This window comes from Zingiber officinale, chromosome 8B, assembly GCF_018446385.1.
Source record: "Zingiber officinale cultivar Zhangliang chromosome 8B, Zo_v1.1, whole genome shotgun sequence".
NCBI classification, from domain to species: domain Eukaryota; kingdom Viridiplantae; phylum Streptophyta; class Magnoliopsida; order Zingiberales; family Zingiberaceae; genus Zingiber; species Zingiber officinale.
In genome coordinates, this window is record NC_056001.1 from 27,001,591 (window position 1) to 27,028,652 (window position 27,062).

The 27,062-nt window shown below is 35.0% G+C and overlaps 1 protein-coding gene across 6 annotated transcripts; it reads left to right on the forward strand.

Moving 5' to 3' along the window:
- Positions 1 to 5,054: 5,054 nt before the first annotated feature.
- LOC122015065 (chromatin modification-related protein EAF1 B-like) lies at positions 5,055 to 23,247 on the forward strand. 6 transcript variants are annotated; one of them, XM_042571723.1, is made up of 24 exons: positions 5,058 to 5,543; positions 8,220 to 8,429; positions 8,512 to 8,566; positions 8,661 to 8,758; positions 8,866 to 10,136; positions 10,236 to 10,288; positions 10,371 to 10,490; positions 10,578 to 10,829; positions 12,428 to 12,580; positions 13,620 to 13,700; positions 14,075 to 14,135; positions 14,215 to 14,801; positions 14,876 to 14,941; positions 15,266 to 15,317; positions 15,401 to 15,594; positions 15,891 to 15,944; positions 16,035 to 16,115; positions 16,541 to 16,678; positions 16,760 to 16,876; positions 17,153 to 17,253; positions 17,396 to 17,611; positions 17,717 to 18,104; positions 20,079 to 21,544; positions 22,892 to 23,247. In XM_042571723.1, the coding sequence occupies exons 2-23, from the start codon at positions 8,341 to 8,343 to the stop codon at positions 21,474 to 21,476; spliced, it is 5,625 nt and encodes a 1,874-aa protein (XP_042427657.1). In that variant the 5' UTR covers positions 5,058 to 5,543; positions 8,220 to 8,340; the 3' UTR covers positions 21,477 to 21,544; positions 22,892 to 23,247. The 6 variants fall into 6 exon arrangements, with proteins under 6 accessions (XP_042427659.1, XP_042427655.1, XP_042427657.1 ...); XM_042571722.1 differs by having other exon boundaries at positions 8,227 to 8,429; XM_042571724.1 differs by having other exon boundaries at positions 8,227 to 8,429; positions 12,428 to 12,550.
- Positions 23,248 to 27,062: the final 3,815 nt, after the last annotated feature.

The following is a 27,062-nucleotide window of genomic DNA, read 5'->3' on the forward strand; positions in this document are numbered from 1 at the left end:
AAGCCACTTGTCCTTTTCTAGACTATTTAGAGCCTCTTCATAATCAGTAGGTTCCTCATCCTTAATGAGTAACATATCATTCGATTCTCTTACAAGAGATCCATATCTCTCAGGAATATTGCATGTCTTGCCTGATCTACGAGGAGGTTGTGTTATAATCAGTTGTGGTTTTTGACTAGGCATCTCATTAGTGTTTATTAGTGTCTCTTGAATTTCATTAAGTTCAACCATACTTCCACTTGATTAGTGGCCGATCGGGCATGTATTTCCCAATCGACAAAGGGTCGGTCCAAGTGAAGCGCCCATTTAGCTAAGATCATCAGACGACCATGACAAAGCAGAGGAGCATGCGTTTGACCGGAGCATTAGTTCGGTCAGGCGGAAATAAATTATTGAGACTTGTCACCACGCGGAGGAGCAACCGAGTCTGGCCGAGCGGAGGAATACTCAACCAAGCGGCTATCACGTTCGGTCGAGCAGATGGATCACTAACGTATCCTTTGAGAAGATAGCGCCGCTAACACAAGACTTGGTCAACAGATGGTTCGTACTGTCTTGTTAGAGATATGCAAATCCTGTTAAGGTATAATATCAAAGACACTTTCCTGACACGTCCTTTTATATGAAAAATTGGAGAACGTGCCCATGATCAATTGGAGAATATGCCCACGTCGCGAGAGAAGTGCGCACGTCGCACACTATGACCTTATATAAAAGGGGTTCATACACTAGCGGAGGTGTTGGAACCAAATTTAAAATTTGGATATCGTGTTTCTACACTCATATGCATAGCAGAAATTTAAAATGTTAGTTATGATTTAACAATTAAATCAAAAGAGTGCTCGTATGATTTTAAAATAAACATAAGCATGATCTTTATCTAAGCATGTATTACAATCTAACCGTATAAGTAAGATCTTTAAAAGCATAATAAAGATAAACTATCATGTGATTGATTCATATAATGCTAATTTAATCATTTTATTTAGCCATGTTAAACTATTTAAAATAAACATATTAGATCATTTGAGCAAAACCTACATAAAACTATATATGAATCAATGTACAAGCATAAACATACCTTCCAAACAACTTATGTTTAGGAATGACTCCAATTATTCCAGTTGTAGCGAAATAACTCCTCATTGTTGTCACGAGATCGTACTTCCTTCATCTAATCCAGTCCACGTTTGGAGTCCTCTTTCCAACACTTAATCACACTAGAGATCAAGTGTCATTTTTCTTCGAGACGGTCGAAACGTCTTCCTCGAAGATGAGGAGGGGCTACACAATTATCCCTTTATAAGGGGATATCTAATAGTTCTCAATAAGGGACTACGCCTTCCAAAATTCTACAAGAAGGTAGGCGGCAACAATGCTACTCGAAGAGGAGAAGCAACAACAAGAAGATGAGACTTTTTGATACAAGAGAGAGAAGATCTCTATATATCTTCTTTTGAAAGGGGTTGCCTAAACTCTTAAGGAGAAGATAAGATTTTACTATCCGAATTTTGTAATTCGTCCCAATTCAACAAGCTCTAAAATATGTTGCTGCTGTAACCTATTCTTCAAGAGCTTCAGAGGTCAATTGGCTTCTCTGATAATTCTCGAACCAACACTAACTCACCACCAAAAAGAAGTACTGTATATGTACCTCTCTCTAAAATGTGGTGGAAGTAGTGGATGAGGGAGTGGCTCAACTCATTTCCAAAAATACCTTTCCATCATTTTTTGATTATATCCTTTTGCCACTAATCTAACTTTGAAAGTTAATACCTTTCCATCAACTCCAAGTTTTCTCTTGTAAATCCATTTGCATCCTATGAGAATGATTCCTTCATATGGATCAGCTATTGGCCGAACTTGGTTTGAGTACATGGAGTCCTTTTCAAATTTCATGGCTTCTAGTCATTGTATCGAGTCGATATCAAATATCGCTTCCTTAAAGGATCTAGGATCACATTCATGATTAAAGTCATTTTAATTTTCTTCAAGGAGTAGACCATACCTTACAGGTGTTGATGCTGAAAGCATCTGACGATCAAACCTGTATTTTGATAATGACAAATGGTTCAAAGTTAAGCTGTTTTGTGATCTAACAGTTTGAATGAGCCTGCAGAAAAGTTCTAAGTGTACTTAGGCAAAAGTCCTAGCTGCGGTTAGGCAGGTGGAAAACCCTATGGGGTGGTAACCTCAGGTCATAGGGGGTGGTAACCCTATGCGAAAAGTCTTGGCGGGTCGAGGGCTTCAGGCAAAAAGTCCTAAGGAATGGTAACCTTAGATGGAAAGTCCTGGTGTCGCGAACCAGGTGGTAACCTCAGGTCATAGGGGGTGGTAACCCTATGTAAAAAGTCTTGGCGGGTCGAGTGCTTCAGGTAAAAAGTCCTAAGAAATAGTAACTCTAGGTGAAAAGTCCTGATGTTACGAATCAAGTGGACACCTGTACTTAATATCATTGTTTCGATCCGAACTCTACTCACCTGACCCATTCAAATGGACACATGTACTTAATATACATATATTAAAATAATAAAATCATCTTGTTAATTTTAAAAAATACAATATATATTTTAAAAGTTATAATATAAAAATTCTAATTTTCCAAAAAATTAAAATAAAAAATTAAAAGTAATTATAAAAAAAATGATAAGCATAAAGTTAAACGTTTTCTAAATGAAATATAACTAAAATATATCCATATAAAATAGAGTTTAATTTTGTTGAGGAGCCAGCCCAATTTGATATGTCGCCTGTACGATTAACTAACTACAAATGTGTACAAAATGTCTTAACTCATTCTCACATTACACTTTGACGAATATTGGATTGACGCAGTTAGAATTTATACGGGTGATTGTATATTATGATTAAATTTTAGTTGGTATAAAATATTTTACTAGATGTCTGAATCTTTTGCGCAAAGAACCGCTTGCTAGAATAAATATCCTTGACTTTTTGGGAGAATATGAGACTATCCTGAAAGAACTATTAAGATTATAATTTTATCTTTTACTCTAATATTAGATGGAGGTGCACACATGCACAAAACCATTTTCATATAGTTTCATGCAGTCAATGTAATTTGTTGTAATGGTATACTTTGAAAAATGGTTTTAGTGGAAAGAGTTTGTTATATATACATAACTCTCACTCTCTATATAAATTCAATTTTATGCTAACTCCCTACTATGTTAGTTTTTTTTTTTTTTTTTTTCCATTTTTGCATGTAAATTTTTCTTTATTTTAACTCTTGTTTAACTACCTAATGCACGTCGATTTATCTAATTATTTTTTTTTAGAGTTTAAAAAGTCAAAAATGAGATATAATTCATCTAAATTCAACATATTTAAACTAGAATCTAATATATTTTTATTAAATTGAGCATGACTCTTTTTTCGTCTAACCAATTGATTGATGTACTTGATTCTAGTTAAATGATACTGAATTCAGATAAAAATAATGGTATAATTCTTCCTAAATTCAGCACTATTTAACTAAAAATAAGTATATTAATTGATTGGTCAAGTGAAAAAAAATTATGCTCAATTTGATAGAAAATATAATAAATTTTAATTTAAATGTATTGAATTTAAGAGGAATTATATCGACTTTTTTATCAAAAAAATAAAAGTAATTAGATAAATCACTATGCATTAAGGAGTTGGAAGGAAGTAAAGAAAGTTTACATATATAGAGAGTGAGATTAAATTGTTTCTAAGAGACTGAACACAAAGTTAGTTTGATTTTAGAAAAAAATCGATTTGAAATTATGTTTATATATATTTTTTTTTCCAAAAACTTAAATTGGATATTTATGAATAAATTTATTTTTCCATTCAATAAATCTCATTTATATTCGTTTGATAGTGCACAATATATATATATATATATATATATATATATATATATAAAATTATTTATGAATACATTTATTTATTAAGTTATATAATTTAATTATTAAATTTTTATTTAAATATATAAAATATATCTATTCATAAAATTTTATAATCTTAAATTACATATGTTAAAATAAAAAATAATATAAATTTTATATATTAGATAAACACTCTGATGAAAAAGAAATATTCTTAATTGAACTTTTAAATTTAATTCGAGCTTGATAAAATATTTAATAAATGAATAAATAAATTAGTACGACTGACATTGACTCATTTAGATATTTATCCACTTACTATAATTTAATGCACTTACTATGATTTAATGTAATTTGAATTATAAAAATAATAAATTGTTATAATTTAATGCACTTACTATAATTGAATGTAATTTAAATTATAAAAAATAATAAAATTTTATAATATGATTTATAAGACAAACACCATATAATCAATCTGGATTATATTCCAAATTTAATATTGACTAAAATTTAAATGTTAAATATATTCTTAATTTATTTCCGATATTAATTGGTACATCACAATCTTTGATAGCAATTGTAACCAGTCGTTGCTAGCCGCCACTAGCCGTCGTAGTCAGCAGCCGTCGCAACTGCCCGTAGTAGCCGCTCGCCGGCCACCACCGTAGCAGTCCACCGTTCGCCGTCGGCCACTACCTCCCAGCACCGGCGCCAGCGCCGATGCCACTTATAGTCTCAAAACTCACATAATATGCTCTATATTTATTGTACGTGCCAAGAATTAATTAATCTGTTTGAGAGGGATGAACATTATTATTATTTTCTTATTAGATATTTAAATCTTATAATCTGCTTATTTTTAAAATAGACAGTTCGATTTCACAATCTATGTAAATCGGAAAGGACTTATCCAATTCTGAGATTCAAATCTCGTTGTGATTCAAGATGATCAGATAGGAGTAGGACTGCATCTACGAGTACGCATTATTAGTCTTCGTCAGAGAGATATCTAATTGGATCTACGGGACATGCAGATTCCAGATTCCTGATTCCTGTCTCCAGACTCCAGATCGAGTAAGTGGATCCTCTAAATCCGGACCCGTTAGTTTGCGTTCCGTTCGAGTGCGGCGTCGGGCTCTGTCCATGGCGCCAAGCTGGTTGGATTCGACCAGACCACCTCTGGGGCTCTTACATCTCCTTGTCCCATCTTCCCCTTCGCGACCTTCTCCTCCCTCCTCTGCTCTCGTCTTCGATCACGAACCCTAGTAAGCCTCGATTCCGAGGAACCTAACTGTTCTCCCCTCCCGCGATCTCCTCGGATTCTCGGCCTCCGGCTGTGCAAAATCTTGGCATTCAACTCGATCCCTGTTGGCGCTTTCTTCCATTCATTCGCACGTCGAGCCCTAACCCTAGCCTAGCCATCCATCCGCCTCCTTAGTCCTCAGGCGAGCTCATTCTTCCCCAATTACCTCTTTCTGATTCTTCTACATTTTACTATTTAAGTTCCGTGCTCCGGCCGACGTCAGAGAACGCTGTTTTGTTCCCTCCCTTCAGCAAGGGAGCACGACCTTTGCCTGCCACGCTGGTTTGGGCCATTCCTTTCGATTGAATTGAAGTGATCCTGGCGCGGAAAACGACTTCCAGCTCTTAAATTTTCCTGCAAAGGTCCTACTTCTCAGTCCTGCTTCGTTTTTCTGAATGCAAATGATATGGTCTTGCAGTTCTAAGCTCTGAATTGTTCTCTTTAGCATTGGTTTAGTATATCGTCAGTTATTTCTCGTGTATTCAATGCTGCTACTAGTCATTGCACGTGTGCAATCACTTGTTAGAATGAGATCTCAATGCGGTCTACTACCCGTCTTGAGCAAATTGCTTTAGGAATACCAATGTTGCTTATATAACCTTAATCATAAAGGTGTATCTATGCATTCCATCGATTTTGTTTTGCTTCGAGAGGATGCATAGGGTAGGAATAAGTTCATCGATGTTAATTTTCTTGTTGCTTCCAGAAATTGTTCCGTGTGGTCTTTCTCCATCATTTTGTTTGTTCTCTGCTATTTCTACTACCTTAATTTTTGTTCTCATTTATCCACAAATAACTGCTTAAAGCCCTATGAGCAAGATGATAGTTTCTCTTGATACATTTCATGGTGAAGTATGCTACATAATGCTTGTGAAATTCGTCTTAGATAGACTTGACATGGTTTGTCCACTAAAATGGAATTGTACAAAGATTAAAGTTTTGAAGAATAGAAAAACAACTAAACACGACATTGATGAAACAAGGAACAAGATAGGAAATTGAGTGGTGAAGGCTCTCTTTATAATGATGCTTGGAGTCAATTTTCTATTGGGTTCAGCCTCTGGAGGAGAACACTCTGAATGTGGAAAGTGGAATTAATAGCGTGTTAAGACTATGGAGGGTGAACCTGTCAATCAAGAGTGTCCATAGAGAGTGGGTTCTGTTGGTATCTTGTCCCTTGTCTAATTTATATAAGGCTGGGGATAAAAATAGAAATTTGCATTTCTAAGGACTTCTGATGGAGCATATATAGAGTAGTTTGGTATGGACATGATGTGAAGTGGCCATACACACCTAATTCGTGTAAGAAACCTCTTTAATCCATTTACAAACAAAATAAAGGTGACAACACAGATGCTGATGACCAACGATATAATTATCTATCATGGAGTTGAATTAGATGGATCTCCATTGTTGATTTGGTTGGTTTGTTACATCTGACTGAAAAAATTCTAATCCCAAGGGTTTGCGTAAGAAATGGGAGTCCAAACTGCCTGGTGGCTACTTGTTGTCCATCTTGTCCCCAGAAGTTGTAACTGAGAACTGCACGGATAAATTAGCTGGTGTAATTAGTGTTCCAGGGTTAGACCTTGGCTAACCAAGATATGCTTGAGGTTGGATTCTGATATCCCGGTTTAGAAAGATCCTCCAGATACAGATGTGACCTCATTTATGAGTTCTAGTTAATGTAATTGAATTAACTTACTAGTACCATATTGATAATCAAATTACGAACATGACCAGCCATTAGCCACATATGAGAAGAAAGAATAGTCAAGAACAAGAACACTTATTGTACTTCTAAATTTACTAAACTTTTGCATTCACCACTTCCATCATCAGCTAATGTCTAGGTGATTCTCCAATACCAGTTTGGGCCAATGTGTCTTAGTTTTGTAATGTGTAAATGTAACCAAAATATTCCCACAGGCTAGGGAATATTGGTTTTGTTCCTCAGTTGTCTGAAGAAGACTCAATACAGGATCACTATCCTATTGTTTTCTTTTTGCTGGATAAGATGTTAATGCTTTTTTTTTGCTTGTTTTAGCAGTAGACCTTTTCAGAAGTTTCTGTGAATTTTATCTTCAATTCTTATCCTGTGGTAAAATCTCATCCTGGAACACTTCCTCTCCTAATTTGTTGCAGTCTCATTTCTTGTCAAGAACTAACTGTTTTATTCAAATGCATCTCTCTCTCTCTCTCCTTTTTGGCTGATTACTGCCCTTTATTGTGACCATTTGGGTTGCAATAGCACTGTAAGTTTGGAAAAGAAAAAAAAAGCACTTGAACAAACAAACAGAAATTAAAAATTCTGATTAGTAGAAGAGTATATAGATCTTAAATTTTAATATTATATCATCTTCATAATGAGACTATTTTTTGTTTTATACTCAATAATCATATAGTTGTTTAATATTCGCATGAAATCTGAAACAAAGTTTCATTGTGCATCAAAGTATTTCTTTACACACCTTAAATTTTAATTTATCATTTTGTTGGCTTCTTTGAAATTGCTGCTGGAGCTTGGCTAAAATACTATTTTGTGAAGCAGCTTCATTGCTCTTGTATTGGGTTACTACTTATGTTTTGTATTGAGGACTTAAAGGTACAAAAATCATAATTGAGCCAACTAGCATATTGGAGCTACTTCTTTGTGTATCAAAATGCTGTAAATTAATTAGATAAATGTATTGCAGGGTCTCCAGAAAAGGGATTTGGGGTTAAGGAATCCATTTTTTCCATCTACCATGCCTTGTCTAATGCTATATTTTATGTTTAGGGATGTACCTTATAACTTTTAACTTTTGGCTAGCATTTTCAGAAATAATTCCAGATAGAAACAGTATAGATGCATGTTTAACCTCACTCTACCCATACAGAAGGCTACAAGTATATGTTAATCATCTAAGAAACTAAAAAATCTTCATTGATCCTCAACTATATTTTTTATTTTTACCTTTTGGATGTGGAAATGGGCTTACACATTGTTTATTTTCCCGTTATATTTATGATAGTTGCTGCCTGTAATATTCTTTTAGTTTGCAGGAGTAGAAATGTGTAGACCAGAGATTGAACAATTGGTTTAGTGATGATTTAGCATCAAATACAAGTATGGGCATAGCCCAGTGTTTTCTCTTCCAGTAGCTTAAAGAACAGCCCATGGGAGGCGTTGTAGAGTGTGCATTTGGTGTAGACACCAAACTCTCACCAGGTCGTGCAGAAATTGAGAGGGCTCAGGCTGAGCTACAGTAGGTTTTCGCTGATAAAATTGTTTCGGCTTATAGAATTTGTAATTGCTTTGAATTAAATGTACTCATCTCTTAACTACAGACACGAATTTGAGATTCAGGAAGCGCGAAGAAGGGAGCTGGAATTTCTTGAGAAAGTATTTGCAGATTAATGTCTTAATTCTTATTGAGCTGTCATGCTGATCGTTTCAGCATTTTCCTTATTTGGTTGTCTACTTTTGGTTGTTGTAGGGTGGAAATCCCTTGGATTTTAAATTTGGTCATGGAGCTTCTGCCAGTGTACAATCTACTTCTTTTACAGATCAACATGCTGAGCCATATGTAACCAGGTTTTGTTCCTCAGTCAATGTACATAAGATGGTTTTATAGCAATAATCACTTACAGTTCTATTATTGAGCTATCTTCCTTCTTTTCCCCCCTGGTTTTGCTTGACAGTGAAGCTAAAGGTAGCTTCACATTGGATGCTTCACCACATGGAGATTCAGTTGAAAGCAGTGGGAAACCTGGTGGTTCCATGAGTCGTGAAACTAATATTGGAGATAATTTGTTGCTTTTTAAATGGGAAAACATCAAAGTTCATGGAGAGAGATATGCGAAACATAGAGGTAAAAGAGGTAGTGTTGCTCTGTTGGAACAATCATCTCAAGTTGGTGTAAATCACAATATGAAAGAAACAGATGACTCTGTTATCTTTCGCCCTGGGGCTAATGGACAAGCATATGCACGGCGTAATAGATCGAGAACAACTCGTGATTCTGGTAATCTAAGTTTGACTGATTCTGCTTCCCGTCATGGCAACAAAGCTTCTGTTGCATCGTCGAATGCGCCTACTCCTAAGGATATAAAAGCCCAAGATAGTTCTTTCTCATCCATTTCAAGCGCAAAGGAAGAAAATCAAAATTGCATTATTAATGTTTTAGTGGCAGATGATCAAGTGGATATCCCTTTAGATATGGAGAAGAATAATAACACAAGCACTAACATGACTGTAGACGAAATGCCTGAGGAAGTGAAAGAAATCAAGATTACTGAAATTAGGCAGTTAGGTGACTCCTGTATTAAACATTCATCTATTCCTGAAAAAGCTTTTAAAGAAACCTCCTCTCAGTCTTTTGCTATTATAGGAAAGGATGGTCTTCTTCCAGTTAGTTTGCCTTCTACCCCATTGGACTCTAAGGACTCGTGTGATGTTGGAAAACTCAATGGATATGATGAAACTAAGCCCAGTTTCAATGAGGATGATATAAAAATTAAGAATTTTGCTGAAGGCCCAACTAGCAAAAACTTACATTCAGATACTAGGGACAAAAATACTAATGCAAATGGTGCTGTTAACAGTGAACATCCTGATGATGATCAGTCCTTGATGCTAAGGTCCACAAATGGTAGATCAGGTGGAGATGTTAGGGAGCAGATAACCGCTGAACAGTCTCTGCTAGATACCAGCACTTTGAAAGAAAACAACGAGGCATTCAATTCTGATGCCTCCATTAATGCTAATAACAAATCTAGGCCACTTCATCAAGACCTTAGTGACTTAGTTGTCTGGATGAAAGATAGTGTTTCTGATGGTAAAACTGTGATTGTAAGTGAAGTCACTCCTGCTACCAACTCAGAACCTGAGAAACTGAATGATGAAATCATATGTGAGTCAGAAATAAAAGTGGATAATTCTTTAAGTCAACCAAGTTCTATTCAAAAAGCAGGTACATGCTTGTTACTTTCCTCTGCTTCTGAATATGCAAAGGTCATCCACAACAACAAAGGCTCCTTGTTGATCACTGTCCTTCAAACTTCCACTGCAGATCAAAAAAAGGCACATGAAGATGCTATACTAAAAGAAGCACAATTAATAGAGGTATAATGCATATGTCGTCATGGTGCATGCCAAATTCATGTGATTATTCAACTAGAAAGATCCAATAAATTTTGTTCTACAGGCAAGGCTTAAAAAGGCTGGAGAACTATCCGTTAGTAGTATGTATCTTGAGAAGCATCATAAATGTCACTGGGATTTTGTGCTTGAAGAAATGGCATGGATGGCAAATGATTTTATGCAGGTACATCTAGAGCGGGATTCTTTGTCATCATTTTGTTACAGTGTCTTAATGGTTTGTTTCAACGTTACTTAAACTAATTTTAAACAGGAGCGATTATGGAAGACTACAGTTGCTTCTCGAATTTCTAGATTAATTGCTTCTTGTGGTCAAGCGAAGTTCAGACAGGAAAACTTAATGTGCAAGCAAAAAAGTACTGCTAGAAGTTTGGCTAAGTCTGTTATCAATTTTTGGCATACAGCTAAGCTTATTTGTAATGACAAGACAACTAATGGAAAAGAGTTCAAATCAGATAGTATTAGGGCATCAGATGCCAACGAGGCTAAAGTGAAGAGAGAGCAGGTTTGACTTTTAGTACAATGTATTATTATATGGTTCATGTTTATGTCTCTACAATAGTGGGGCTGGTTAAAACACTCCATGTTAATATGATTTCCATTGTTTTTCATCCAATTCTCCATTCTTTCATATCTAGAGATTTATTTTGGACCATTTCTGTAAGTTCAAATTGCTATTGTTGTTAAGAGCCTAAAATTATAGAATCAGACTTCTCAACCTTATCAAATTCAACATTTCCATAGTAAAATGAATGGTTCCATGCTGGAATTTTTCTAGTGCTAATAATTGAATTACCACAATCAAATTTTAGAATAATAACATTTCGATGGTTATTCTGTGATACTTTCTACAGATTAATAATAATTAATATCTTCATTGACGTGTTTCCTATAAAGGAGAGAAAGTACAAAGGAAAAGAAATGAGTGAATGGAAAGAAGTATCAAGGGAGAGGTGGAAGAAATTGTTCTCATTTGTGCTTCCTGGGAGGATTGCAGCAAAGATGGAATCTTTGCACCTTTCCTAGGAAGGAAAGGGGAATACTCATTATGTCTTTTGTTCCACCGTTTCCCTGGAAGGAAAGAATGAGGGAAATACTTATTATTTTGTTATATAGATTTTTCAATCATTTAAGATAATAATAGGATATAAACTTAAAAAGTCAATTTTATTTTTTATTTTTGATAAATTCGTTGGTCTGATGATGGCTTGAATCTTGGAGGATTCAAGCCACCAATCAACAGCAATTTCGAAGGAGTTTTTTCATAACTTGAATCTTGGTCTTCTGGGTCATTGTGGAGTAATCTCTGTTGTTTTGCTACTCAAAAAATAAGGTTTAAATTTTGTTCCTAGCCAGGCTTTTAGTCCTTGGTTGGAATGAAATAGTGCAGGTCTGTTTTACCAGTGCAGACATATACCGAGGAGAAAAATAAGGAAGAAGCTTACCTTGTCACTGCATTGGAGAACCTAAAAGGAGGAAGGATCGTGAATCACTTGAAGGACGAATCACTCGCATCACCAAAGTTGTAGAACCGTGAGAGAATCACTCATTGTTGCCAAAGGGAGTAATCGCTCGACGTTCTTGCTCACTTTTGGCAGATCGCAAGGAGGATTGCTCGCAACCTCACTCGCTATAGTTGATTTGGTCACTGCCATCAAATCAGAATGAGGAATCATGAGGAAGAAGGTTTTCTGTTATTGTTGTTGACTCTTTGATATTCCAGAGCTGTTCTGCATCACGATTTCACAGTGGAATGATAAATATCCAGCACGGATTAAGATTTCAATCCATCTTAAAAGAATGCTTAGATGAATTCCTAGGTGCTCTAACCAGTGTTACTTTACATGCACTACAGATCTCATTAACGAACTTGTATTGTTCTCCAATTAACTATCAAACTACCATGATAAGTTGGTAGAAACAAAATGCCATCTTGTTAAGCATGCTGCTTTTGTCTTGCTAAAGTAGCATCATTAGCTGTATGATACTATCTATCCTCTGTTAAGTATCATTCTGTTGCATTCTTGTAGACTTATAAAGCATTGTGGTGTTATTCGTATAGATGTATGATATGTTTTCTTTTTGTTTTTTTTTTTGGAGTAGGTTCAAGATTCTGTCATGGATTATGCAGTTAGGTTCCTGAAACATAATGGCGACACATCATGTCACTCTACCTTGGTAGAAGCACCTACAACTCCTGACTGCCAAAATGGTCCAGGCATTTTGGTAATACCTTCAGAAGGCAAACTTTTTGAAGTATGGATTAAATTACTTCCTACTATACATAGCATAATTTCTTATGGCATTTTGCAGTTTGATCTTAGAAACTGCTTCATATCCGTGGTACTTCTTTGAGTGGTAGTATTCTTGCAGACATTCTGCCTCATGTTTTATCACATATCGTCATAGTTGTAAGAATCATATAATGTATAACTCTTATTGTAAGATATCATTCATACATGTAACAATACATGTCGTATGTGAATTGGAAAATGTCTCATGAATCCATTTTTAGTATGATTCTAGACAAGAAAGAAAACTCAATCAGAATTAAGTTCAACCCATCATAATAAATTCATTCCACCTGAAACCATATATAAAAAAGGAAAGATGAATTTTCTATTACATGGTACAACAATAAAAATGGAGAGTTGAGAGTCAAATTGTTAGAAGTCTTATGTAGGAGAAACCTTTTAGTATGGAGACTCAAAGATGATATGAGGAAAAATTGAACACTTGACACAGTCTGAAAAGAAACATAAGTCTTGCCAGATCAAGACTTGAGTGAGAATGTAGTTGACGGTGGCTTAGAAGAAGTATTGCAGATTGATGCCTCCTTCATCTTCCCCTTCCTCTCTTCATGTTGTGCTACTTTTTTCTCCTATTCATCTCTTAAGTTGCATTAATCCTATTGACTCTGAATTGATGATGAAGGTGAAGTGTACTATGAGTATACTATTGTTGGAAGTAATTAAGGATCAAATGTCCCATTGTCCATTTGAATTCAAATTTAGATAGTGTAATAGAAACTAATTTCTAATTTTTTGAACAGGGTGAGATTTGAAACTCTATTGTTTTGTTTGTGTGATGATCTCCATGCTACATTACTTATATCATTCTTATATATATATATATATATATAAACTGTTATGTAGAAACTTTGGAACCTATTTTACAAAATTTTAACAGTATTTATGATTAACTATTCCAAAATTCATGGATTCTCAATATGTAGTTCAATTTGGGAACCTTGCATTTGATTTCATCTCATACTGCCACTGGTTTGCTTTTGTAGGAATTTTTTTTCTATGAAGTTCCTCACGGTGCGATGCAAGCATACAGAGAAGCCATGGAAACCCAATGGATGCATTACAAAGTAAATCCTTGTTCCTTTATGTTAGTTTGTTACCGAAACTTATAAAATGAAGCAAGCTGTTTGCAGCCATTTCAATTTTCTTGGAGAACAATACTTGTTGACACTAGCAATAAAAACATCCTCTAGTGCTTGTATCCTGACAATCTTTTTCAGAAATATTTGTTTCTGAAGTTTAATTTCTCAAATGGATAACTATAGCTGGTTAAAATCATTTTCACCAGTTTATTATGTGAATGCTCATAACTTGCATAGTTTTAACTTAAGTATGCTGTGAGGCTTGGCTAACAAGATCACTAACAATTTTCTTTTATCTCACCGTCATCAAACTTCAGAAATATTTGACTAACACAAATATTTTACTTGATCTTTCCTAGCAACTTGCTAATTCTGTGCATCAGGAAGAGTGTGAGACATCTCTTTGTAATTCAATTGCAGGTGACCATTATTACTTTCAAGCATTGCAATTTTGATATTATGGTGAAGAAACCCTTACTGTCATTGTATTTCGATATAGGTGAACATGGAGAGGATGCATATGAAGAAGAGGAAGGTGAAACTGGCACTTATCTTCTGCCTGTAAAATTTGAAGGTGGCCTGTCATCAAGGCTTGCTCACAAGAACAGAAAGCATACGAGGCAAAAATCCAGTGCCATGAGACATAATGGAGATGGTGCTTATTTTTCTTATGAACCTTGCTCAGAACGCAAATCGGGAAATCAACCTTTTATATCGACCGGGAAAAGAAATTCAAGTACCTTTCATGTGGGTTCATTTCCAACAAAACGTGTGAGGACAGCTAGTAGACAGCGATTTGTCAGTCCTTATCCTTCTGGAGCTCTTGTGCCATTGCAAATGACTAGTAAAACTGATGCATCAAGTGAAGACACAAGTTCTTTCCTAGATGATCAGAGTTCATTACATGGTGGACCTATGGCCAGGAAAAACATGGGAGTTGAAACTATTGCAGACTTTGACAGGCAGTTGCCATTTGATGGTGAAATTTCATCAAAATCTAAGAAAAAGAAGAAGAAACCGAAGCATTTAGGATATAAGAATTCGCTAAATATGGGTGAACCTGGTCTTTTGGTTCTTCCTGAAAAGGTAAAATCTTTTTTGTTCCTTACCATTTTATATGTATTTCTGGTTGTAACAGCGCTTACTCATATCTATTATAGCATGGTTCAATTCGGTCGTCATATGAGCAAAGGTTGCAAACTGACTCTACAATTCAGCGTGAACAGGTGTGTTGGGAATATGTTTTGCGGTATGCTTTACATGATGCGGTCTAATGAAAATTGAAGGACCATTACATGAGATCCATATTAATTTTGCCATCTCCAAGAATGTTCCATTATGGAGTCCCATGTTTTTTCCCACCCTTTTTTTTCTTTTTCTTTTTCTTTTTCGTTTTTTTGCCTAAATATGTAGCTTATAGGAGGATCCTTGAAATTATTCCTATTCCCTAGCATCCAAAAAATGTTACTGAGCCTCTTGTTTTCCATCGAGTCATTGCATGGTTGTAGTGCATTTTTACACTAATTGTCTATGCTTCATGTTTATTACAGAATTCTAAAAGGAGAATGGAATCTCAAAATTTTGATTCAAATGTAAACACAGGTAGTTCCTTTTTATTTCCTTAAACTGAATATTTAAAATTTTGGAATGTAAATAAGATATTTACTATTTCATGATTACAATAGTTTTTGGGCAACATGCTGCCAAGAAGCCCAAAGTATTGAAGCAAATGATTGAGGGATCTCCTGATGGCCTTATCCCTTTTGCTGGGTCATTGCCTTCACCGGTAGCTTCCCAGATGAGTAATATGTCCAACTCAAATAAGCTTCTCAAAATCATAGCTAGCAGGGATCGTGCCAGAAAGTGTACCACATTAAAGGTACAATATTTTCTTTTTTTGAACTTTTTAGCAAGCTCTACTTGAAATATAGTATAGCTAGATCTATAGGGAACTCTGAGTACTTTTATTATATATAAGTTGTTTTTGGAAGCTCATTAGCTATCTTTGGTTTCATCAGTTCTTTGAAATTGTTTCCTTGGGTATCTAATTTTCTAATATGAAGTTCTTTGTGGAACAATAAATCTATAAGTCTGGTAGTGCTATGTGCATATTCATATTTATCCTGACATCAGCATTTTGTTGTTACTGAAAAATTAACTGTTTCCATGAGGCAGATGGCTGCTGGACAATCTGGACCTGGAAGTCCATGGTCAAATTTTGAGGATCAGGTTGCTATTTGTTTATTTGAATTGTCATTTCTACTTGTAACAATGTTTTTCCTTGTTCTTGAACTGTACCTAATGCCATGCCCATTACAGGCACTTGTTGTCCTTGTCCATGATTTGGGTCCAAATTGGGAGCTAGTCAGTGATGCAATGAACAGCACGCTCCAGTTCAAGGTGGAGTCATTAATTATGTCCTTTGCTCGGAATAACTTTCATGGGCCTATAATCTTGCTATTACAGTTATTATTTCTGTGCTTATTTGCTGGTATTGCTTTAAGTTCTTCCTAACCAAGAACCAGACTTTATATATATATTTCCCATGAAACTTTCCATTTGTTCTATTTATTTCTTGCATGATTACCTTTTAATGGTGTATGCATATTTTTTCTTACTGCAATGAGTTCCGCAATCTGCCACTTTGTGGTAGCTTGAGCCATATGTTGCTCTTCTTGTAAATTAGTATGGTCGATTTCTTAAGAACACCTTTCTGCACTTTGTTTGGTTAATTCATTTTACTTGGTGAAAATTTTTTCATTAGGAATATTTAATCTGCCCACCGTATTCATTGTATTGATGAAACTCCTGCTTTTATGTATCAGTGTATATTCCGGAAACCCAAAGAATGCAAAGAACGACACAAATTTTTGATGGACAAAAGTGCAGGTGATGGAGCTGATTCTGCAGAAGATTCTGGCTCATCACAACCTTATCCATCCACTCTGCCAGGCATTCCAAAGGCAAGCTTTTGGTTGCTTATCCTTTCATATGTTTCTGTTTCCCCCAGATAGTACATTATTAATTTTTGCAATGTGTATCAGGGAAGTGCACGGCAATTGTTTCAGCGTCTTCAGGGACCAAGGGAAGAGGATATATTGAAGACACATTTTGAGAAGATTATTTCACATAGGCAGAAGCTTTCTTCCTGTAGTCGCCAGGTCCTTATATTGATTCATCACATTTTAATTTTTGTATCAATAACTTTGATAGTTGTTTCCCTTTTTAACTTGTTATGTTCTGAGATTTCCTTTGTATTCTCCCAAGTTATTGCAACTTGGTTTGTAAAAGTGGTGATGATTTTCTGTTTAAAGTGTTCTTTCTGATTTTTTGTATTTATAAAAGCTGATAGCAAACTCTCCAATTTTGTGTTTTTCTTCTCAATAGCTATTACTTTGCAAAAGCATTCTTTCTAAATATTATGTTTTTGTTTGAAGATTGGTAATCAGGAACCAAAACAAATTACAACAGCTCATAGTTCTCATGTAGTTGCTCTTTCCCAAGTATGCCCAAACAACTGGAATGGAGGGATCTTGACGTAAGCTAATTTCTTTATCTGCCTTTATGGTTGTCATTTTTTACTTAGATGCTATTCAGTTTTTTTATCTGGATATTTGCTTGCTTAATCATTTCTTAGATCTCTTTTTTATTTTTATTTATTTATTTATTTTTTTGTATAGGCCACTTGATTTCTGTGAATCAATGTCTTCAAGCCCAGATGTCTATTCACTTGCATATCAGGGGCCTCACACTGGTAGCTTAGCAGTCCCAAGCCATCAGGGTCCTGTTACTTCTGCCCTTGCCACATCGAGTTCTACAATGTTACAAGGGTCTACTGGTCTTGTCCTAAGTAGTAGCTTACCTTTAACATCTGGTCCGTTGAATCCCTCTTCTAGGTAATGAGAATTATAATTGTTTTCGTGCTTATGGTGAACTCTTTTGAATTTTATGTGCATTCATCTGTACTTCTGGCTCTTATCGTATTGTATGTGTTGCTATAGGGAACCCCAGAGGTTTGGTGTGCCAAGACCATCTGCAGTTTCTGTTGATGATCCACAAAGAATGCAGCAATATAGCCAAATGATTCCAGGAAGAAATCATCAGCAACCGAATGTGTTACCTGGGACTTTACCAATGGGAGCTGACCGTGGTGTTCGAATGTTGCCTGTTCCTGGTGGTATGGGGCTGATGTCTGGGAGAGGAATTCCAATGCCAAGGCCAACATTTCAAGGAATAAGTTCCCCTGCCATGTTGAACATGGTCACGAGTGGAAACATGGTTTCAAGTGGTTCACATGGAATTCAAAACCCAGTCAATGTTCATCCAAGTGCTGTATCTAGCCAAGGAAACTCAACGATGCGGCCACGGGATCCCTTGCAAATGATACGGGTTAGAATATCGATTTTGGCTTTCTCATTTATCTCAGATAGAGTTTTAGTACAACTTGCATTTCTACACTGTCGGTTGCTCACACCCTTTCAAAGACTTATTTGACAAAAATAACTGTTTTCCAATATGAATGGCAATCTCCAGACAAATATAATGTCTTTCTGTGTTGACCTTATAGTTATTCTGTTCATCATTTTAAATTCATATTTCTATCGGACATGACTTATTATTTCTGAAAAGGCTTCTGTTTTCTCACAGGAAACAAAGCAAAAAAGAAAAATAAGAAAAAGGACAAACAGGTTTTATGATTACTCTTTTAGTAGACATAACACAATTTTTTGGTTTAAATTTTGATTTGAGTGTGTACATTCAACAAGTTATTTCCTGTTCCATTATTTCCATTAGTGATCATTGTTATTAAATTTAGGTTTCTAATTATGCTTAATCATGTGGATTATTGAACATCATCAAATTTAGGTTTTTAATTATGCTGCAATCATGCAGATTGCCATATTTTATTGTTGGATGGCAACTTAACGCAGCCCTCCTCCATTATCCGGGCTTAGGACCGGCCATGGCAGGGTAATTAGTCATAGGCGGAGTTACATTTATTGAGGGAAAACTCCGAGAGACGTGTTTAATATTGTAGGAATAAGTATTTAGACGGTCAATAAATGTCCCAGTTAAACGATGTGAAATTATGACAAATACACATATCAAATGAGGAAAAGGAAGACAAAAAAAAACTTAGTTAGCAACAATAAAATAAGATACAATTTATTTAAATATAGATGATGATCTAGTAGGGGATAATGCGCAATGGCGTAGAAGGATCCATATAGCCGATTCCATCTAGTGGGATAAGGCTTGGTTGTTGTTGTTGTTGCAATCATGCTGATTATTAAACACCACCGTATTATCACTTGTTTATTTATGCATATCTTCATTTTATAAAAAAATTAATGGAAATTTCACAGTTTTGCATCTGGTTGCCATACAGATCGTCATGGTCTGTGTTTCATTGAAATACATTCAAGATAATGCTACACTTGAGCCCACAAAATTGCAGTACTTCATATTCTAACTTGCAAATTAGATAATTCTTCATGAATCTTTATAAAGGCAAAACTGAACCAAGGAACTCTCAATGTCCTTCACTTTTAAATTTTTGGGTATCCTTTGTTGCTCAGGAAGGTTGAGCCCTAGATGACACGTGGAGCACTGCTTACACTGCCTTTATGTTTCTTTATCTAACCTTCCTCTTCTTATTCTCCCTCTTCCTTTCTTTCTCTCATTTCTTGGCGTCTAGTATTAATCTAAAAGATGCAGCATTTCAATTGGCCACGGTTGGATTGAACATAACAGTACATTGTAATAGCCTTTACTTATCTATGTTCATTTAGATCTGCATATAAAGTAAGAAAAAGAAATAAAACAAATAGTATTATATAAAATAATAATGAGATTATATAAAATTGATGCATAATTGTGTAGGGTTGATACAGATTTTTTTTTGTGGTTTTTTTTCAACAAGCGAAGAAAATGATCAAGGCTATAAAGCAGTGTATGTGAAGATACAACTTGAAGCATATTTGTTGTACTATCTTTAAATGTTAAAGGAATTTGGTTAAACAAACTGGATTGGAATGCACGTCATGGGACTATCTATTAATTTGTGAATTAAGGGATGACTTGGTTTTTGCTAGCTCAAGAATGAGTTGCAATGTTTTACGTGTCATCATTACTCAGATTCATCTTACAACTTTTTAATTTGAACCATTTCCTTTACTGTACAAGGATAATAAGTGTGCAAAACACTGAATAACTAGTCCACCAAGATAATGAACAAATTTGGCATCTCAATATATGTAGAAAATATGTTTCAGGAATATCATTAACCTTTTTTTTGTAGAGATTCATTTATTTATTGATTGATGGTGATTAGCCTGATTATTACTATTTTCTTTTGTGTAGCCCGGTCAAAGTCCTGATGAACACAGACAGATGATGATGCAAGAAATGCAGATGCAATCCTCACAGACAAATGGGCAGCCTGTATCTCCTTTCAATGGTATTAGTGCCTCCTTCCCTAATGCAACGACAGTTCCTGCATCAGCTCAAACATTTCCAGTTCAGCAACACCAACAACCTCATCAAATGATGCAGCAACAACCCCACATACTTGGTAACTCTCACCCTCACATCCAAGGCACAAACCATTCAAGCTCTCATCAACAGGCATATGCCATGCGAGCTGCGAAAGAAAGGCAACTGCATCAACGGATGATACCTCAACTGCAACGTCACATCTCTGGACCAAATGTAGTACCGCCTACTCAAACTAATGCGCAAGTCCAATCTCAGTCACCGTCATCTTCTCCTGTGCTTCCAGTCTCTTCACAAGGTCAACAGAAACAGCAAAACATATCAAGGAACCCATCATCTGGAATGTCAAATCAGATAAACCAAAGGCAAAGGCAACAGCTTCAACAAAATCAGCCAAGACAACAACAACAACAACAACAGCAAAGACAACCCTCACAACAGCAGGCCAAACTTATGAAAGGGCTAGGCAGAGGAGGCATGTTAATTAACCATAACTTATCAGCGGATTCCTCTCAAGTAAGTGGCTTTTCAACAGCTTCAAAGAATCAACTTTCTGATAAAAACATCTTGCAACAAAGCCAAGGTTTTTTCCCTGCTAGCTCAGGTCTGAACCCAACTTCGAACCAACCTGGAAATCAAGCAAATATCTACCTTCATCCACTTCCACAATCTACAAAGCAACCATCACCAGTTTCTGATACAAGCAATCAGGGCTCAACTCAAAATTCACCCAGACATAGCATGTTAATGCCTCAGCAAGCTCCTGTCCCATCTGTTTCTCTAGTTAAACAACAACAGTCTCAGCATCGCTACTTGAATCAATCTCAACCTGGCATTCAGAGAATATCAGTTCAGCAAAATCGTCACATCAACTCTGATAGGACGACACATGCATCAACTGATCAGGATTCAGTTGCTCAGGTGGTTACAAGTGCATCAATTGCTCAGTGTGCTGATTCAACTTCTGCTGTGGTTTCATCATCAACTCAGTGGAATCCAGAGCCATTATACGATGAGGATGCACCTAATCCAACAAGGTATGTGGTTAGCTCAGCACAGGAAACTGTTATGGCGAGTGACACTTTAGTACCTTCTTCAAGTCAGGGTTTATCACATCAATTATCTGGAGATATGTCAGTGCATGGTAATATCAATGGGGGACAGTGGCAGCAGCAACAGCAGTTGCAGCAGCAACAACTAAAACATCAATCTCAGCAGCAGCATGAGCAACAGCTTTCTCGGAATTCAGATTTGGGAGCTGGGTGATTGAGTATTAGTACTTGGACCATCCCTTCCAAGACAGTCTCCAACTCTTATGTAGCACTAGTGTACAGGTAAACATTGTAGGCCATACTATTAATTTGGGTAGTCAATAATAGACTACACCATGCAGGAGTTCATGCTCGTGACATGCAGTTCAGTCCTCTTAGATTAATGTTCTAACAGATTGAGCATATACCTGAAGATGAATAATCCTAAGCCAATACTAATGGGATTATCTTGTATATTTGTTATAGTGAAAGAAGTAAAAGATTCAAATAATACAGCTAATCATAGTGTACTTCCTCACTGTTTTGGGTTGTGGCTACAGATATTATATACTAAGCCATGGTGTTTGTTCTCAGTGGGGTAATTGAATTTCTTTTAGTTAAGAATTTATGCCTCCTTTATAACTCACACTTCGTTATCCAATTATAGAAAATAATTGGAGAAATTAATTACACAAATAGGTGCGCATCTTTTGTTTGGCGAGTGCAAATATTTTTCTTGTTAAATATCATGGGTAATATGCCAACTCATTTTTGAGCGATAAGTACGTTCACTGTTCATGCTCTTGCTGTTTGCAAATTCTACTGGTTCATCCCTTTGGTATTTTTCTTGTTGCTCATTTGATTTTGGATGCTACATTGTGCTTAGACTTGCCATCTGGCTTTGTTATTACTTCTTAGCTGTTGAAGTCGCAGGCAGCCCAGGTTGGTAATCCAGTGCAGTTTAATTGGGTATTCGGATGATACTTTTCATTAGAATTGTCAGATTACTATCAGAATAATTCATACTGTACTTGATTATCCATGACTACACTAAGCATGATTTATTGAGGTCTGCACACATCACTGAAATGATTGTTCACAGATGGTTAGTGGTTCATTGTGTGCATGGGAATCTGAATCAGTCGAGATAGGATTTATTTTTACTAGTCCATCCATATTGCTAGATTATGCTGAATGCATTTGAAAGGGGATATATTTTTACCAGTCCATCCATATTTCTAGATACCCATGGATTCTTTAAAACTTGCTTGAGCATGTTTTCTGATCAATGTTTGTTGGCTAACTTGGAGATTTGCCATGAGTGCCTATACTTAGCCTATCCTATGAAGTTAATTACTTTGGCGGCATTCTGGGGAAAAAAAACATATGGTACAGTTAATTCAAGCATACATGTAACAACTATGTATGATTTTAAATTAACATAAATCAAGAGTTACCTAAACTGGCTTATCTTAGTTGTCTGCTACGTGAATCAATTAAATAACTGGTATTACTGAAGATGTGGCATTATTGCTTAATGCAGTTCATATTTAGAGATATAATGATCTTAAATGACTTGACTGTATGACTTTATGCTCTTATGTGAAAAGATACCTTTTTTGGTTTGCCTAAATTTGCTCCATTTTATAGATTTGCAGGTAGTGAAGGATGAGGAACGCTGCCTATGCTCTTTCATTCTTATTTGGTGCTCAGTTTATCAAGGGACAGGCACAATTTGCGCATTGCGTTCTCAAATGTAGGCTTCACACACCAACTCGATCAAAATACTCTAGCATGCAGGACAGAAATGTCTGTCATTGTAAGCCAAAATGCTTTTGTAGTTATGCATTGTAATTGGGCATTCAATTAAATTTTGTGCCCATCACATTCTTGTCCGTGTAGTACAGTTGGTGGACCTGCTTAGTGAGTGCAAATGAAAATTTGTATAGAAGTTCTTGTTCCTTTTTTGGCCGAAATATCTAGTAATACAAGTTGGTTAATAAAAATTGCCTCTCTTTTTTGTTTAAAAAAAAATTGTTCAAAACAGAATGTTCACAACATTATTTATAATCTATTATGTCCTCCACTGTTCAAATTCAACTGTACAGATGTTGGAGATATTGCGAGGATTAGCTTGTTATTGTAACTAATTTACGTTAGTTTCGATTAATATCTTCATATTTAATTGTTCTTGCGTAGCTGTGAGTGGATTTGCACTTGTTTGGCAATTACTATGTCGTTTCTTTATGTGATGGATTTGCACTTGTTAGTGGTTAGTGATACACTGAAACTCTCTTCTCGTTTATTATTCATTTTCTTCTGTCCAACTTTGAACTCATTGCCTGTGATCCAAGTTGTTTTAATCTCAGTGTGGCACGAAGATCACCAGCATGCAAGCAGAGATTGATACCAATCACCCAATTTAGAAATTAACAGAATATTTGGTTCTCGCAAACTTAAATTGATAACAAAATAATATAATTACTGTTCTCTGTAGAAAAACATAACATTTATAAATCATATTAAAAGTTAACATCCATTAAATTTTCACGAATTTAACCTTAAAACTGATATATCTGAAATGAGCAAAGTGACTCGTACCTTCATATGGACGATCATACTCCGGATTAACCAGCCATATCCAAATGTCTTTATTTCAGGTCAAATGTTTATATGCACGAAGAGCACGTCCCAAGTCAAAAGGCCGGCTTCACCGACTTGGTTGGTTGGCATGCTCGAGCTTTCTGTCTCAAGTTCTTGAGGCTGTTTGGAACCTACCTAAACACGACCTTCCATTCTACTTGCTCTTGATACTCATACCTGCTCTTAAACAAGTTCTTGCATATGGTCCCCCATACTATCTATTCCTGTAGGCCCAGATCATACTGCAACATGTTGGTATGTCTCGGCTATATTTGAGTATGATCTTCCACCTATCAACATCTATAAATAATAAAATATATATACTAGAAAAAAGCTCCTAATCTCGCACTCTTTATTTTTTTTAATGTCATTGCATTCTCTTTACTTTTACTCGTGTGTAACTTAAATATTAGAGAGATTTTGTTTGATATATTGCTCTTTGATGCTCTTTTTAGTTTGTGCACGTTGAGTTGGACTAGGGTTGAGCAATCGGTTTAAATATAACTGATTTAATTGAAATTGAACAAAATAAGTTTTTTTTATCTAACCGAACTGATCAAACTTTCTAATAAAAATCGAACAAACTGAACCAATAAAATAATTTTCGACAAAATTAATTAAAGTTTTCAATAACAATATATTTCTATCCGATTTTAACTTTTAAGTCAACTTTCAGAATGTATGTTTGCCTATCATTGCTAGTGACAATTTTGAGAACATGATATCATTGAAGATTATACAAAATCATAAGTTAAATAATATTCCTCGTCCAAATACATTAGAGCTAGGATATTGGTTCAATGTAGATAAATTGTGGTTACATCCGATGGACACATTAATGAGGGTACCTCTCTAGCTAGGTCTAGTTCCAACGACAAGCTTGATAGTAGTACCAAGATAGCTCGAGGCTTTTGTAGCTCGTGAGTAGTGCTCACAAGCAACAAGGAATGCTTCGAGGGTGAGATGAGCATAAACAACAAATAAAAAATCCTTGGAAATTATCCCAAATAACAAATAAGGATGCTTCTTGAGTTGTAAATAATGTCCATTATCCTCATAAAATATGACTATTATTTCTTAATGATGTATAATTTCTGATGCCCTGCACTAGGTTGCCAATAGTTGTAAAATGAACACAAGGACATATGCCATGGAGTTTGTAGTAAAGCAAACAATTGAATTTTTGTTTTAGCAAGTTTATTCTAATCAGTTCGATCACTTTATTAAAGTCTTCTCCTTGATTTTAAAATCAATCTTCACACCAAAGTCTACAAATTAATAATGCTTGAAGACAAATTGGTATTCTCAACGACCCTATAGAAAAAGTTAGGGAAGGAATTGAAGTTATCAAGTATTTTCTTTTAATACTCTTTAATTGTTTTCTTTTTTTATTGTTGATATGATCAAATAAGAAATGTGGAAGATTCATCGTTATTTCAGTTAATAGGAACATATTGAGGACTCTTAATAAAATTTTCTGTGAAATACTTTTATTGACTAGTAGTTTTTTTTTGTTTTTTTTTGTCCAGGGGCCAGTGTGGGTGCTCACATTGGGCTGTGATGGCTCCGTCTATGTCCAAATAATTAATATTTAATAATTGTGGCAATAAAAAAAATTAAAATAAATTGATTTATTTAATTTAATCGAATTAAAATTTTAAAATAAGACTGAATGGAATTAATTAAAATAATTAATATTTATTAATTAAATTTTTAAAATTTAATATATATTTATATTACTAAGAAAGAAGATAAGAGAGTAGTCAATAAAGTAAAGAATGAAATTTTTGAAAAATTATGTTAAGAATTAGATATATAAGAAGGAGAAAGAGACACTTATAGAATAACTAAAGTGAGAAAAAGGAAGACAAGAGATCTTATCTAAATAAATGTTTTAAAGATAAATGTAATAGGGCATTAGTAAACGAGGGAGAAATAAAAGAGCGATGGAAGAGATATTTTCATCAACTTTTTAATGAAGATTTATGATCAACTTAACTTAGATAATTTAAGTAGGTTAAATGAATATAGAAATTTTAATTTTTATCGTAAAGTTCAAACTTCAAAAGTAGAACAAACTTTAAATAAGATGCACAATGGAAAAATCGTTGGACCAGATGATATTCTGATAAAGGTATGGAAGTGCCTAGGGAAATAAGGTATTGAATAACTTACAAAATTATTTAACATGATATTAAAAATAAAAAAAAATGTCTGATTAATAGAGGATAAGTACTGTAGTTCCCTTATATAAGAACAAGGGGGACATTCAAAATTGTGCAAACTATAAGGGTATATTAAACTACCGAGTCATACCATGAAACTTTAGGAAAAAGTAATAAAAAAAGATTAAGGAAGGAGACCACGGTGATCGAAAATCAATTTGGGTTCATGCCTAGAAGGTCGACAATAAAAGCTATACATCTTCATAGACAATTAATTAAAAAATACCAAGAGCAAAAACAAGATCTACACATGATATTCATTGACTTAGAAAAAACTTATGATAGAGTCCTAAGAGAAATTATATGAAGAATTCTGGAAAAGCGAGGTGTTAACGTAATATATATTGAACTAAGTAAGGATATGTATGAGGATGTAATGACTAGAGTAAAAACTTCAGGAGGAGCAACTAAAACATGTTCAATAACGATAGGGTTATATCAAGGATCATCTCTACATCTTTATCTTTTTACACTAATTATGGACGAACTCACTATACATATTCAACACACAGTACCGTGGTATATGTTGTTTGCAGATGATATTATTTTGGTAGATGAAATACGTGAAGGAGTAAATGCTAAACTAGAATCTTGGTGAGAAATACTAGAAGGGAAAAGTTTTAGGCTTAGTAGAATAAAGACAGAATATATAAAATTTAAGTTTAGCAATATTAGATATAATGAGACGATTGTTAAGATAAAAGACGATGAGTTACTCGGAATCAAGAAGTTTAGATATTTAAGATCATTTTTACAAAATGGTAGAGGGATTGAGAGAATGTCTTATATAAAATACAAGCAAGATGATTGAAATGGAAGAGAGCATTAGGTGTTTTATGTGATCGTAAAATACCTCTAAAACTTAAAGGAAAATTCTATAAAATCATAGTTAGACCTACTATGTTATATGGACCTGAATGTTGGACTATGACTTGATCACATGAGCAGAAGAT

What these genes read in the sequence shown, in the direction of transcription:
- LOC122015065 (XM_042571720.1), top strand. Translation starts at nt 8,341, where the DNA reads ATGGGAGGCGTTGTAGAGTGTGCATTTGGTGTAGACACCAAACTCTCA. An exon ending in TGATTCAAATGTAAACACAG is followed by an intron (nt 15,318 to 15,400) that starts GTAGTTCCTTTT and finishes TGATTACAATAG; the next exon opens with TTTTTGGGCAACATGCTGCC. An exon ending in CCGTTGAATCCCTCTTCTAG is followed by an intron (nt 17,612 to 17,716) that starts GTAATGAGAATT and finishes GTGTTGCTATAG; the next exon opens with GGAACCCCAGAGGTTTGGTG.